Source organism: Ovis canadensis, chromosome 13, assembly GCF_042477335.2.
Source record: "Ovis canadensis isolate MfBH-ARS-UI-01 breed Bighorn chromosome 13, ARS-UI_OviCan_v2, whole genome shotgun sequence".
Taxonomy (NCBI): Eukaryota; Metazoa; Chordata; class Mammalia; order Artiodactyla; family Bovidae; genus Ovis; species Ovis canadensis.
The window spans coordinates 81215533-81228312 of record NC_091257.1 but is presented as its reverse complement, the minus strand read 5'-3'; the positions used below and the strand labels follow the sequence as shown (position 1 = coordinate 81228312).

General features: G+C 48.3%; 1 protein-coding gene across 2 annotated transcripts in view; it reads left to right on the top strand.

Annotated features, from left to right (window-relative positions):
* MTCL2 (microtubule crosslinking factor 2) overlaps positions 1–12780 on the top strand; it is a 70924-nt gene that overhangs the window by 44260 nt on the left and 13884 nt on the right. The window contains exons 6-11 of one of the 2 annotated variants that reach the window (XM_069548517.1): positions 422–568; positions 1941–2066; positions 3277–3507; positions 9743–9847; positions 10818–10985; positions 12529–12780. In XM_069548517.1, the coding sequence (XP_069404618.1) occupies positions 422–568; positions 1941–2066; positions 3277–3507; positions 9743–9847; positions 10818–10985; positions 12529–12780 (1029 nt within the window). The remainder of the gene's footprint in view (positions 1–421; positions 569–1940; positions 2067–3276; positions 3508–9742; positions 9848–10817; positions 10986–12528) is intronic. The other variant, XM_069548518.1, reaches the window with a different exon arrangement.

Sequence of the window (12780 nt, the reverse complement as noted above, 5' to 3'; positions counted from 1 at the left end):
CCTGACCGGGTATGACCTCATGGAGTGACTATACCACAGTTCCTTTAGTCATTGACCATTGATAGATACAGGCTCCTCTGTCCATGGGCTTCTCCAGGCAAGCATACTGGAGTGGGTTGCCATGCCTTCCTCCAGGGGATCTTTCCCACCTGAGTCTCTTTTATCTCCTGTATTCTGCCAAGCGCCACCTGGGAAGCCCCTAAGACCTGACACAGTCAAATAAAGTTAATTCATTAAAAGAAAAAATTCATGGAGAAGTTGCAGTCTGCCAATCACCGGAGGTGAGTCCACTTAGGTCCCTGCCCTCAGGTGCCCAGTCAGAGGCTCCCACAGAGCCTGGGACCTGGAGTGGCGCTGTTTCTGGCACCCCCATATGCCCCTCCCCAGGGCCACTTTTAGCTTCTTCTGCTTGGGCCTCTAGGTGCAGCCTCCTGACCTCAGGGACCTGCCAGAATGGGAGCCCAGGATACGAGAGGCCTTCCACACCAGCGACCTGGACTCCAAATCTGACCCTAGCCGGAGCTTCAGACCTTACCGAGCTGAGGACAATGATTCCTACGCCTCTGAGGTGGGCCTGGGCCCACGGAAGCAGGGGCGAGGGGTAGGAGGAGAGTGGCTGAGGTGACTCAAGAACAGAGTGACCTGTGGAGAATCTTAGCCGGTGTTGATATGGATTCTGAGTGTTTCCTTTGGTTCCACGCTTCCTGGCAACAAGGGCTGAATGAGAAACAAGGAAGTTTGGGCCATTCTCAGGACCTGATGTCAGGAAGTTTATAAACTCATCTGAGGAAGTTTTGGTTTTTTTAAATTTATTTTTGGCTGCGCTTCGTTGCTGCCGGCTTTCTCTCGTTGCAGCAAGCAGGGGCTACTCTTCCTTGCAGTGTGCAGGCTTCTCCTTGCGGTGGCTTCTCTTGTTGCAGAGCACAAAGTCTAGGCTACGGACCTCAGAACCCGGGCCCTCTGCATTGGGAGTGCAGAGTCTTAACCTGGGGACCACCTGGAAAGTCCCTCAAGTAATTTTCATAAACTGAACACTCCTATGTAATCAGCAAGCAGATCAATGAATAACCCATGACCTGTCCCTGGAAGCTTCCCTTCTAGTCCCCATTTAGTCACATCCTGACTTCTAACCAGATAGATTTGTTTTGCCTGTTTAGCTCCAAATCCTTATAAACAGAATTTCCCCTGAAAATGTAGAGTTTTATTGTCTTTTTCATAGGAGTTTCTTACCTTATAAACAGCAAATAATTATAACAGAATCCCTAAATAGCATAGCATAAGGATGGAAAAAGAAAATCAAGATCACAAGATTAACACATAGTTAACTACTGTGAATGTTTAGTTTGCTTAACTTGTTATTGAAATATAGCATAAAAATATACGTATAGTAAAGGGCACTATCCTTTTTGTTTTTTTGGCCACACCTCTCAGCTTGTGGGATCTTAGTTCCCTGACCTGCACCTTTGGCAGTGAAAGCACGTTGTCCTAACCACTGGACCACCAGAGAATTACCAAGGGCACTATCCTTAAGTGTACAGTTGAATGGATTTTTACATATATATAGACCCATTAAACACATATGTTTGATCCCTGACTTACCTAAGCTGTTTGTAAATTATTACAGTTATAAACAATGAGAGGAACATTTTTGTGAATACACTTAGTTTTCATCGTATATTATTTTCTTCAAATAAATTTTCGCCAGGAAGTATCAAGTTAAAATTCTAATAATAGCTAGATTTGATGTGCACTGTTTCATTTCATCGTCATGACAACCCACTGAAGTAGGGACCTGCCATCATGCCTGGAGTATACGTGAAGGATAGCTTGGGTCTGACTTCCTGCTGTCTTGCTCCCCTCTGACTGTCATCCTTTGACTCCGGTTCCTGTCCTTCTGCTCTCTCCCTGCTCCTCATCTGTGTCCCTCATCTCAACCCCAGATCAAGGAGCTGCAGCTGGTGCTGGCCGAGGCCCACGACAGCCTCCGGGGCCTGCAAGAGCAGCTCTCCCAGGAGCGGCAGCTCCGGAAGGAGGAGGCCGAAAGCTTCAATCAGAAAATGGTGCAGGTGGGTGGGGTCCTATCCCGCACCTACTGCAGCCTCTCTTCCCTGAACTGAGGGCGGAGACCCTGGCGGTCCTTGGGTTTTCAGAGGCAAGCATGTGAAGGGCAGCCTGTGTCTTTGCACGCGTGCTGCACTGGTGCTTATGCATTAACTGTGCTGGGCTGGAATCCTGGGCTTGTCATGGACTGTGTGACCTGAGGCCCATCCTCTCTCTTGGGGCCTCCGTGTCCCAGCTATGAAATATTGCCCCCCTCAGAGCTGAAGTTCTGTATTAGAAAGTCCATAGCCCTAGTTGGTAATCAAGATGGTAGTTCTGCTAGTAGAAATCATTTATGAAGCCCTTACTCTATGTCAGGATTGCAATGCACTTTCCATACATCATGTCCTTTAATCATGTTTTCCCCTGTGAGGTGTCCCCCTTTTACACCTGGAAAAACTGATGCCCAGAGGGCCAAGGTGCTTTGCCCAGGACTCCACTTGCAGGGCGAGGTGGAGCTGGGATTCTAATCCAGGTTATTGGTTTCCTCTGAGCCATGATACCTCATTGCGTCCTAGGGTATTCATGTCAGCAGCCTTCCTCACCCCAAGCATGGCCTTTGCTTTGCATGTTGGGTCACCCCTCCCTGCCATCATCACTCACCCTCCCAGGTGCCTCATTAAATGTGAGAGTCCATGTGAAACACTGGTGCCCAGTACGAGCTCATTGTGAAAAAGTGGAAGTGTTAGTTGCTCAGTCTTTTCCGACTCTCTCCCACCCCATGGACTGTAGCCTGCCAGGCTCCTCTGTCCATGGGATTCTTCTGTCAAGAATACTGGAGTGGGTAGTCATTCCCTTCTCCAGGGGATCTTCCTGACCCTGGCCTATGAACCTGGGTCTTCTACATTGCAGGCAGATTCTTTACCATCTGAGCCACCAGGGAAGCTCACCTGGGCTCATTAGATAAAGTCAGTGTTTTTATAATCAGACAGAGCAGGTTCAGATCCCAGCGCTTCCACTGATTACTGTGGTTGCTGTTGTTTTTATGAGTTTCCTTTCCCTGGAGTAGCAGAGGGAGGTGTCTGTTTCAATAGAATGAACTGCTAGTGACAGAATCCCCAGCAAGGTCACCACTAGGCACCACATGTAATTTCTGCCTTTATCTGAGGTCTGGAATGGGAAGAATCGGGGTCCCCAAGACAGCCGGGGCGGCTCACGCTCTGGTCCCTCTTGCAGCTGAAGGAGGACCAGCAGAGGGCGCTCCTACGGCGCGAGTTTGAGCTCCAGAGTCTGAGCCTACAGCGGAGGCTGGAGCAGAAATTCTGGAGCCAGGAGAAGAACATGTTGGTGCAGGAGTCCCAGCAGTTCAAGCACAACTTCCTCCTGCTCTTCATGAAGCTCAGGTGGTTCCTCAAGCGCTGGCGGCAGGGCAAGGTTTTGCCCAGCGAAGGGGATGACTTCCTTGAGGTATGGTTCCCCTGGGACTGGGACTGGGGTGGGAGTGGGGTGGAAGAGAGAGGAGGGGAAGGAGCACCCAGCTGGGTCAACACAGCCCTGGGACTCAAATCCAAGCCATCAGCCTGCAGCTTCCATCCCTGCATTCATGCACTCATTCGCATCAGTTTGTTGAGAGCCAGCTCTTCACTGAGTGCTGTGGCAGGTGCTGGGGGTACTGTGGTGAAGACTTGGTCCCAGACTCGCCCGGAGGAAGTCTCGTTGGGGGCCAGTAGGTCTTTAACACCTCTCTGGTATTCCTTGGTTTCCCTTTTTAACAAGCCTGAGTCTTCAGCTGGCAACTGTATCTGGGTGAATTTAATGGTCTAGTTTTGTTGCTTTTGCATTCTATGCAAATATGATATATTAATGTTTTTATACAGTAAAATGCACACATCTTACGTGTACAGCTGATGAAGTTTTATAGTACACACCCCACAGATACACAGTATAGCATCCCCCAGATTACAATGAGCACATTTCCAGTGCCCCAGAACATTCCTCAGTTCCCCAGGTGATAAGCCCATCCCAGCAGTCAGCACTGTCCTGGCCTCATAAACACCGTGGATTAATTTCACCTGTTCTAAAACTTTATAAAGCCATCTAGTCTTTTGTGTCTGGCTTTTGCTTAATAGGCATGCAGAATCCTCCCAGATCAGGGATTGAACCCATGTCTCCTGCATTGACAGGCAGATTCTTTACTACTGAGATAACAGGGAAGCCCCTAATTTATTTTTAATGTTATCTTTGACAATGGTAATTGGCAGTGACTCTCCATTTTTAGTAATAATATCAACTTCCTTTTTAATTTTAATTTTATTTAAAAAATGTTTATTTATTTGGCTGAGCTGAGTCTTAGTTGTAGCATGCAGTATCTTTAATTGCAACATGTGGGATCTAATTCCCTGACCAGGGCTTGAACCCGGGCCCCCTGCATTGAGAGCTTGAAGTCTTAAGTCACTGGACCAACAGAGGAGTCCCTCACCTTTCTTTTTTTACATTTATTTATTTAACCAGAAGGAGTAGGTTGACTTAAAAGCATCATTGATAGTACAGGTAGTATTTGGGTGTGGCAGGAAATAGGACTAGTGGGGCTTTGGGAATGTGTGAAGGCTGGGAAGGACTCACGTGGCCCGTTGGTCCCGCAGCCTGTGAAGGCTGCAGGTTGACCTCAGATCCTTGACCTCAGATCCTCATCCTCCTGTCACAGTCAGCCAGCACGCTCACATTACTGGGAGAAGGGGACAGGTAAGGATGTCATACCTGTCACATCCACCTGAGTTGGCACTGCTCACCTGGCCTTTTGAGTACCTCTGGTCTAGACCAGGCTTTGCCCTTCTCTCATTCAAGTTACTCATTCCACAGTCAATGGAGACTAGTGGCCACCCCAGTGTACCCCTCGCTGGGGTCCCCTAGAGTAGCCTGAATGTCCCAATAGCAGGGGATGGTGGTTAGAACTGAATCTGTAGCAAGCGTTCCCTCCCCTACCCCCAGCAGAGCTCATGATTCTTCTCACAGGCCACCCACTTACTCCTGAAGGGCCTCGAGAGAGAGTTGCTGACCAGTTTCAGTGGACATGCTCCCTGCTGCCCTTGTCCAGGAATGTCTGACCCAAAGGTGCCCCTATGAGAAGCACCTTGAAAGCCCAGCATGGCTGCCCCTTGAGCATCACTCTTTGTGACACCTGGGTACTATTATTTTTTTTTTAATCTTATCCATGTATTTACTTATTGGAATATAATTGCTTTACCATATTGTATTAGTTTCTGCTTTACAACATCATGAATCCTGTATAAGCATACATATGCCCTCTCCCTCTTGAGCCTCCCTCCCACCCCTGGGTACTACTATTTGAAACCACTGTCTGCTTCAGGACCACCCCTCCTGTTTGGAAGTCCCACACAAGCCTCTGGATGAAGCCCAGTGTGGTTTGTTTTTTTATATATTTTTTAATTTATTTCTTAAATTATAGTAAAATATGTATAACATAAATTTTAACCATTTTTAAGTTTACAATTCAGTGACATTAATTCACATTCTTGTGCAACCATCACCACCATTCAGAACTCTGTCTTACAAAATTGAAACTCTTACCCATGAACTCTTTATCCCTCCCTGTGCCTGCCCCTGGCAACCACTACTCTGCTCTCTGCTTATATGAGTTTGTCAGATTCCATATATAAGTGAGATCTTGTAGTATTTGTGTCTCTAGCTGATTTTGCTTAGCATAATGTCTTCCAGGTTCACCTGCATTATCACAGATAGTAGGATTTCCTTCCTTTATAAGACTGAGTAATATTTCCTTGCGTCCATATGTCACATTTGCTTTACTCTTTCATTTATAGACAGACACTTAGGTTGTCTGTCTCTGTATCTTGGCTATTGTGAATAATGCCACAGTGAACGCACAGAGATCCGAATTTCATTTCCTTTGGATATGTATCCATAAGTGGGATTGCTAGATCATATAGGAGTTCTATTTTAAAATTTTGGGGAAACCTCTACACTGTTTTTCACAGGGGAGATGTTTTGCCCCCAGAATTGTCTACAGGCCATATAGCCTGTATTTTAAATCAGTTTGTTGCAAGCAAATTCTCTGTATTTGGTGAAAATCTTTCTAGCCATTTCAATGGACTGGAATAACAAAGAGAAACAGAAACTTACTTTAGGAGAAAAATAAGGTATAAGCATAGAAAATGAAATGATATGTATACCTATAATAAATAGAAACATACGTACTTACTGAAATAGACATAAATAAATAAATAATAAGTGTAGGGGCTTCTGTGGTGGCTCAGAGAGTAAAGAATCTGCTTGCAATGCAGGAGACCCGAATTCAATCCTTGGGTCAGGAAGATCCCCTAGAAGGGAATGGCTAGAAATAGACATAATTAATAAGAAATAAACATAACCACCCATATTGTAAAATATATGTATATATACACACATATAAAATATGATATAAAGCCCAGTGTATAAAAATATATATACACAAATGCATAATAAAATACATATAACTATGACATATATATGATACTATATATATATACTATGACATATATACTATAACATATATAACTATATGAATAAGGGGCTTCTCAGGTGGCTCAGTTCGTGAAGAATCCACCTGCCAACGCAGGAGATGCAAGAGACTCGGGTTCCATCCCTGGATTGGGAAGATCGTCTGGAGGAGGAAATGACAACCCACTCCAGTATTCTTGGAAACTTCATGCAGAGGAGCCTGATGAGCTACAGCGCATGGGGTTGCAAACAGTTGGACACAGCTGAGCACACACGCGCTCGGGTGCATGGGCCCAGGGCCCAGGAGTACAAATAACAAGCGATACATATTCATACTTTGAAAGAACATATATGTCCACATAGGCAAAAGTGAAACTGTACGACTTCCCTGGTGGCTCAGACGGTAAAGCGCCTGTCTACAATGTGGGAGACCCGGGTTCAATCCCTGGGTCGGGAAGATCCCCTGGAGAAGGAAATGGCAATCCACTCCAGTACTATTGCCTGGAAAATCCCATGGATAGAGGAGCCTGGTAGGCTACAGTCCATGGGGTCGCAAAGAGTCGGACATGACTGAGCGACTTCACTTCATGTGGATGATAACCCCTCATATATTGAGTATTTACAGTGTCCTGGGCTCTGTGTCAAATGCTCTCAGTGGATAATTACATTAGATATCCACACATACCCTATGATTTGGAAACAAGTACTACCCCCATTTTACTACAGATAAAGATCTTTGATTCCTGGTCCTCAGTTCTGAAATACAGAAATTCTGAGAACTGTTTTGTTGAGTCTAACTCAGATGGAAAAAGTTAACCTGATATTCATTTGGCAGTAAAACCTTTATTTATCCCATTTCATTAGTATTCACATGTTTGAAGGGGAAATACTGGTGTTGGTGAGCACAGGGTGTTACTCCAGACGGGGCTGTTATATAATATACAGTGTGGGTACCATATTATCTTTCCAAATCCCGATTAATTCTGAATTCCAAGCACACCTGGCCTCAAAGAATTTCAGAGAAAGAATTGCGCACCTGTGTATACAGATAATAAAGTCTGCCTGTTGGACTGCCCTGGTGATCGGTGGTTAAGAATCCACCTGCCAATGCAGAGGACATGGGATCCCTGGTCCAGGAAGATTCCACATGCCACAGGGCAGCTAAGCCTGTGCTCCACAACCACTGAAGCTCTCACACCCTAGAGCCTAGGCTCCTCAACAAGAGAGGCCGTTGCAGTGAGAAACCCAGGCACCACCACTCGAGAATAGGCCCTGCTCACTGCAGCTAGAGAAAGCCGGCATGCAGCAGCAAAGACGCGGCACGGCCAAAATGAAATAAGCAAATAAATACATTTGTTTAAGTTTGTGTGTTTAGATACTGGTGACCAAGGATGGAACTGGGTGTTTATTCACATAGGCCGTTCTACCCGCACAAACTTCCCAGTGTGTGCCCTGACCCTGGGAACTTCTTCATTTGGTTTTCAGGACACCATATTCTCTCGGTTTTCTTTCCACCTCACTGGTTGCTCCTTCTCAGTGTCCTTGGCTGGACCCTCCTTTTCCTCCTGAACTGACCCCTTAAGGTCACAGTTGCCAGGGTTTATAGCCCTCAGGCCGTATCTCTCCTTTTGACCTTTGCCTACTGCCTTGGAAAGCTTGTCCAGGCACTTGGCTTCCATGGCCTTTCCTGCACGTGTGAATCTATCTAGAACCTACCAATTTGCCCCCGCCGCACTGCCCAGCCCTGTCACCACCCCCATCTGAACCATCATCACTTCTTGCCTGGATCATCACTGCAGCCTCCTAACTGGTCTTCCCACTGTTGCCCTTGCACCCTTCCACCGAGCATCTTCTATTCAAAACAGGCGGGCACCAAGCTGCGTGTACTCCATGTGGATGGTGCCCCCTGGTGCTGTGGAGCTCTGTTTCTACCCTATAAAGTATCCTAACACAGCAGCCAGAGTGATCTCACAAAATTGGAAGTCAGGTCACTGTCACTCCTTAGCACAGCCCTCCTCTGGCTCCCACGTCACCCAGAGAAGAAGCGGAAGTCCCTACAACACCTGGTCAACCCGCCTTGGTCCCCGTACCTCTCACTTTCTTCCTGGCTCTCCTGCTCTTCCTCAGACAGACATGTTCCCACCTCACGGCCTTTGCATTTGCTGTCGTCGTTCCCTGGAATTCTCAACCTGCAGGTCTTCACATGACTTATTCGTTTACTTCCTTCAGAACTTTGCCCGAATACTACCTCCTCCCTGAGGCTTCCTTGACCACCAGTGGAGCACATCCTAGCTCTTTTCATGGTTCTCTTCTTCTTCATAGCACTTAATATTATGGAATATTTCATATACTTAATGACATTTCATGTATTTCACATATCTGTTTGTTTTATTGCTACTGGAATGAAGGCTCAAGGGGACCAGGGTCTGTCTTGCTCACTGACATGTCCCCAGCTTTGAACAAGGACCTGGTGCATGGCAGATATTCAGTAAATATGTGTCAAATAAGGGACTTCCTTGGTGGTCCAGTGGTTAAAACTTCATGCTGTCAATACAGGGGGCACAGGTTTGATCCTGGATCCAGGAACTAAGATCCCACATGCTCCCAGACACAGCTAAAAAAAAAAAAAAGTCGAATGAATTAATGAAGAGTAAATAAACACTCTCTTCTCCTTCTCTCCCTTCTTGAACTAGCCCTGGTCTCCTGGGGTGACTCTGGACTCCTGTCCAGAATCAATTAATAGCAACCCCCGCCCCCAGGAAGGGCCCCTGTCTGTCTACCCAAACTTCTGGCCGCCTTTATCTATAGTTAAGAGGGTGCCGTGGCCCTTTTAATCCAATCACTGTGCCTCCTTTGATAACAGAGCTATTTCTGAGTAGTTCTCAGGGATGTCTCATGGTCCTTGGGGCAGAAGAGATGGTTGCGGGGTAGGGGAGAGGGCCAGAAGGACCTGACTCTCTAGCTATGCTCCTTGGCCTGGATGGTGCCTAGGAGTAAAAGTTAAAGTTTGGGAAATCAGTGCCTAGCTGGGGTGCCTTTGGTCCATAAGTCCTCATATTTGCTTCCTGCCTGTCTATTCAGCCCCCTTTTTATCTAAGTCACTAGGCTGTATCCTCTCCCCCTGAGGGTTAGACCCTCAGGCGTGATGCTCTGCCACCCCCTGATCAGTTTGTTTTTTAAAAAATAGGTAAATAGCATGAAGGAGCTTTACCTGCTAATGGAGGAAGAGGAATTGAATGCCCAGCATTCTGATAACAAGACCTGCACAGGGGACAGCTGGACCCAAAACACGGTGAATTCTCAGCCCATTTCCAGTCCTGTCCATTTGTTCCTTTGTCTGTTTAGTGATCATGTCTTGCGGCTTTTCTGACTGCAGCCCTACACCGGGGACTAGAGCTACAGAGGGTCATTGCCTGGTCACTGGCCCCAGATGCTCAGTACTGTGCGGTACATAAGTCATTCCAGGGCAGTGATAGAGGGTCAGATGATGGATTGTGGGGTCACAGAGAAGAGAGCAGTTAATTCTGTTCAGAGTGTAGGGGATGGTATTACAGAGAAGGGGTTTTAGGTGGTAGGTTTTGAAAGATGAATAGGAGCTTGCCTAATAAAGAATGAGGAAAAGGCCATTCTGTACCAAAAGAACTGTGTTTGCAGAGGTGCGGCAAGGTATTCTGAGACTGGCTGCAGCTTAGGATGTTCATAGTGGGGTTAAGGACAGCAGGCTGGAGTGAGCTGTATGAAGAAAGACCCTGTGGCCTAGGATCAGGAACTTTCAAATCGAGGCAGGGGGTAGTGGAGCAGTGGGGTCAGGCTCCCAGGGGTACCCACACTAAGCTGGGTTATAGGTGGGAAACAGGTCATGTGCCCAAGATTAGGCCCAAGTCAGATAGGTAGACTCCAGCGTTCAGATTGCTCATCTGGCCCCTGGTGGGTCAGAGAATGCAGTTGCTGAGCAGGGAGAAAGACCCAGGCCTAGATGCTGCAGAGCCTCAGAGAAGCCAGGGCCCAGCTCAGCTTTAGGCTGAATAATTGGTGTAACTACAGAATTTTGTGTTTATGTGAAGCTGGGGCATGTGTCAGCCTTGGAGGGGGCCTGGGCTGGGCTTGTTATGCCTGTTTTATGAAGAGATGATCCAGAGCAGTCGTGGGACTTGCCTGAGGCCTGGTAGAGTCCCACACTGAACTCTGGATGAGTTCCCAGTCCAGCCTCCCCTCCTTGCCGCTCTGAAAGTTCCTGATTGAGACCTTGCCCCCATCTGCAGCCCAATGAGTACATCAAGACACTGGCCGACATGAAGGTGACGCTGAAGGAGCTATGCTGGCTGCTCCGGGATGAACGCCGTGGCCTGACTGAGCTTCAGCAACAGTTTGCCAAGGCCAAGGCCACCTGGGAAACAGAGCGGGCGGAGCTCAAGAGCCATACTGCCCTGGTGAGTGTCTCACCGGCCAGGGACATCCCTCTCCTTGTTCCTGTCTCTGCCAAGGTCTCAGCTGTCAGACTGGGAAACAGGATGGCCAAGCCATGCTCCTAGAAGCATAGGAATCACTTTACTTGCTTTGTGGCCCAGAAAAGGCAAGAGTCTTGACTAGATCACACAGCAAGGATACCAGAAGCAGTGGAGGCGGGGGGTCTCTGGGCTAGGAAAGGCAGGTGAGGGGTTGGCAAAGGAGCCTGGGGGCATCACGGGCACCTTTCCCATACCACAGGCTCACAGGCGAGGCCAGAACACTTAAATGCCTGTCTGCGCCTGACGGCATCTTCATCCTCACACTTAGACTTCTGTGGCTTGCTGTCCTTGTAAAATCCCCTTAACTCTCTGCTACTTGGCCCTGTTTTGCTCCGTCCACTCAAAGTGGGGGACTCCCCTCCCTACAAGCCAAATAATCAAAGGACCCTTAACCAGGAGCCCTGGGTATTTAGTCTCTGCTGTGTGCCTGGCTGCAAGTTAGCTGCCCTCTACTGTGGTCTGAGAAGTGTGAGGGTGGGCTTCCTCCCACTCAGAGTGCTCTCACCACCCCCATACCGCCTGCACTGCCCAGCTTCCTCCTCCCTGCCCCTGCTGCAGGCTGCCTTCCCAGGCATCATGGGCCCTTTGGAGGTGGGTACACCGACTATCTTTGTTGGGCAAGTGACAAGACAGGCACAGAGGAGTTCAGTTTCTTCTCCAAGATCACCCAGCTAGTAAATGGCAGACCTGATCATCACTCCCCAAACCTTTGCCCTCCTGACTTCTCATGACCGTGATCCCCCCTTCTTCCCAATTCTCAAACTGCTGGCTTCCCAGTGCCACCAGTCTGTCCTCCCAACCTTCCCTGCAGATCTCACAGCTCCCTTCCCATCTGCACTTTCCACAGTGTCCACTGTTCATACTGCCCCACAGCCCCAGCCATTGCAGGGGCTGCTCCCCCATGGGAATCTGACCACAGCCTGGGGTGTGGGGTGCCTCGATTCCATATGGCATCTTTACCTCCTGCTCCCTCCTCTCCCGAGCTTGGGACCAGGAAAGCCGTTACTCTTGAGTGATTCCTGCACACATTTGTTTATGTTTAGACTGTGCATATCTCCCACTAACTATAAACCCTGGTAAGTGTTGATGAAATGTCATGAGAAGCAATAACTAGGAACCTCTGCCATTTTGTAGCTACGTGACCTGGGGAAAGTAACCTCTCTGAACCTCTTCCCCCTTGGTAAAAATATCAAAAATGGTAGTTATCTTGCTGAGTTTTCTTGAGGATACACATAGTGCCTGAAAAGCCCTTAGCACGGAGCTTGGTGTGTAGAAACTGCCACACAAGCTTTGATTGTGAGAAGAGACTAGTTCTAACTAAAGAGGTCAGCGACAACTCCTCCTCCTCCGAGAGGACCCTCCTCCCTTTGCCTACCCTCTGCTGGTGCCTGGGAGGGAAGACCATGGGAGGGGACAGCAAGGGGCCTCCCATTGCCAGCCACCCAATTTGCTCTTCCTTCCCCAGATGGAGCTGAAGGCTGGGAAGGGGGCTGGGGATCGGACGGGGCCTGACTGGAAGGCAGCCCTGCAGAGGGAGCGGGAGGAGCAGCAGCACCTCCTGGCTGAGTCCTACAGTGCGGTCATGGAGCTGACGCGGCAGCTGCAGGTCAGCGAGCACAACTGGGCCCAGGAGAAGCTTCAGCTGGTGGAGCGGCTTCAGGGTGAGAAGCAGCAGGTGGAGCAGCAGCTAAAGGAGCTGCAGAATCGCCTGAGCCAG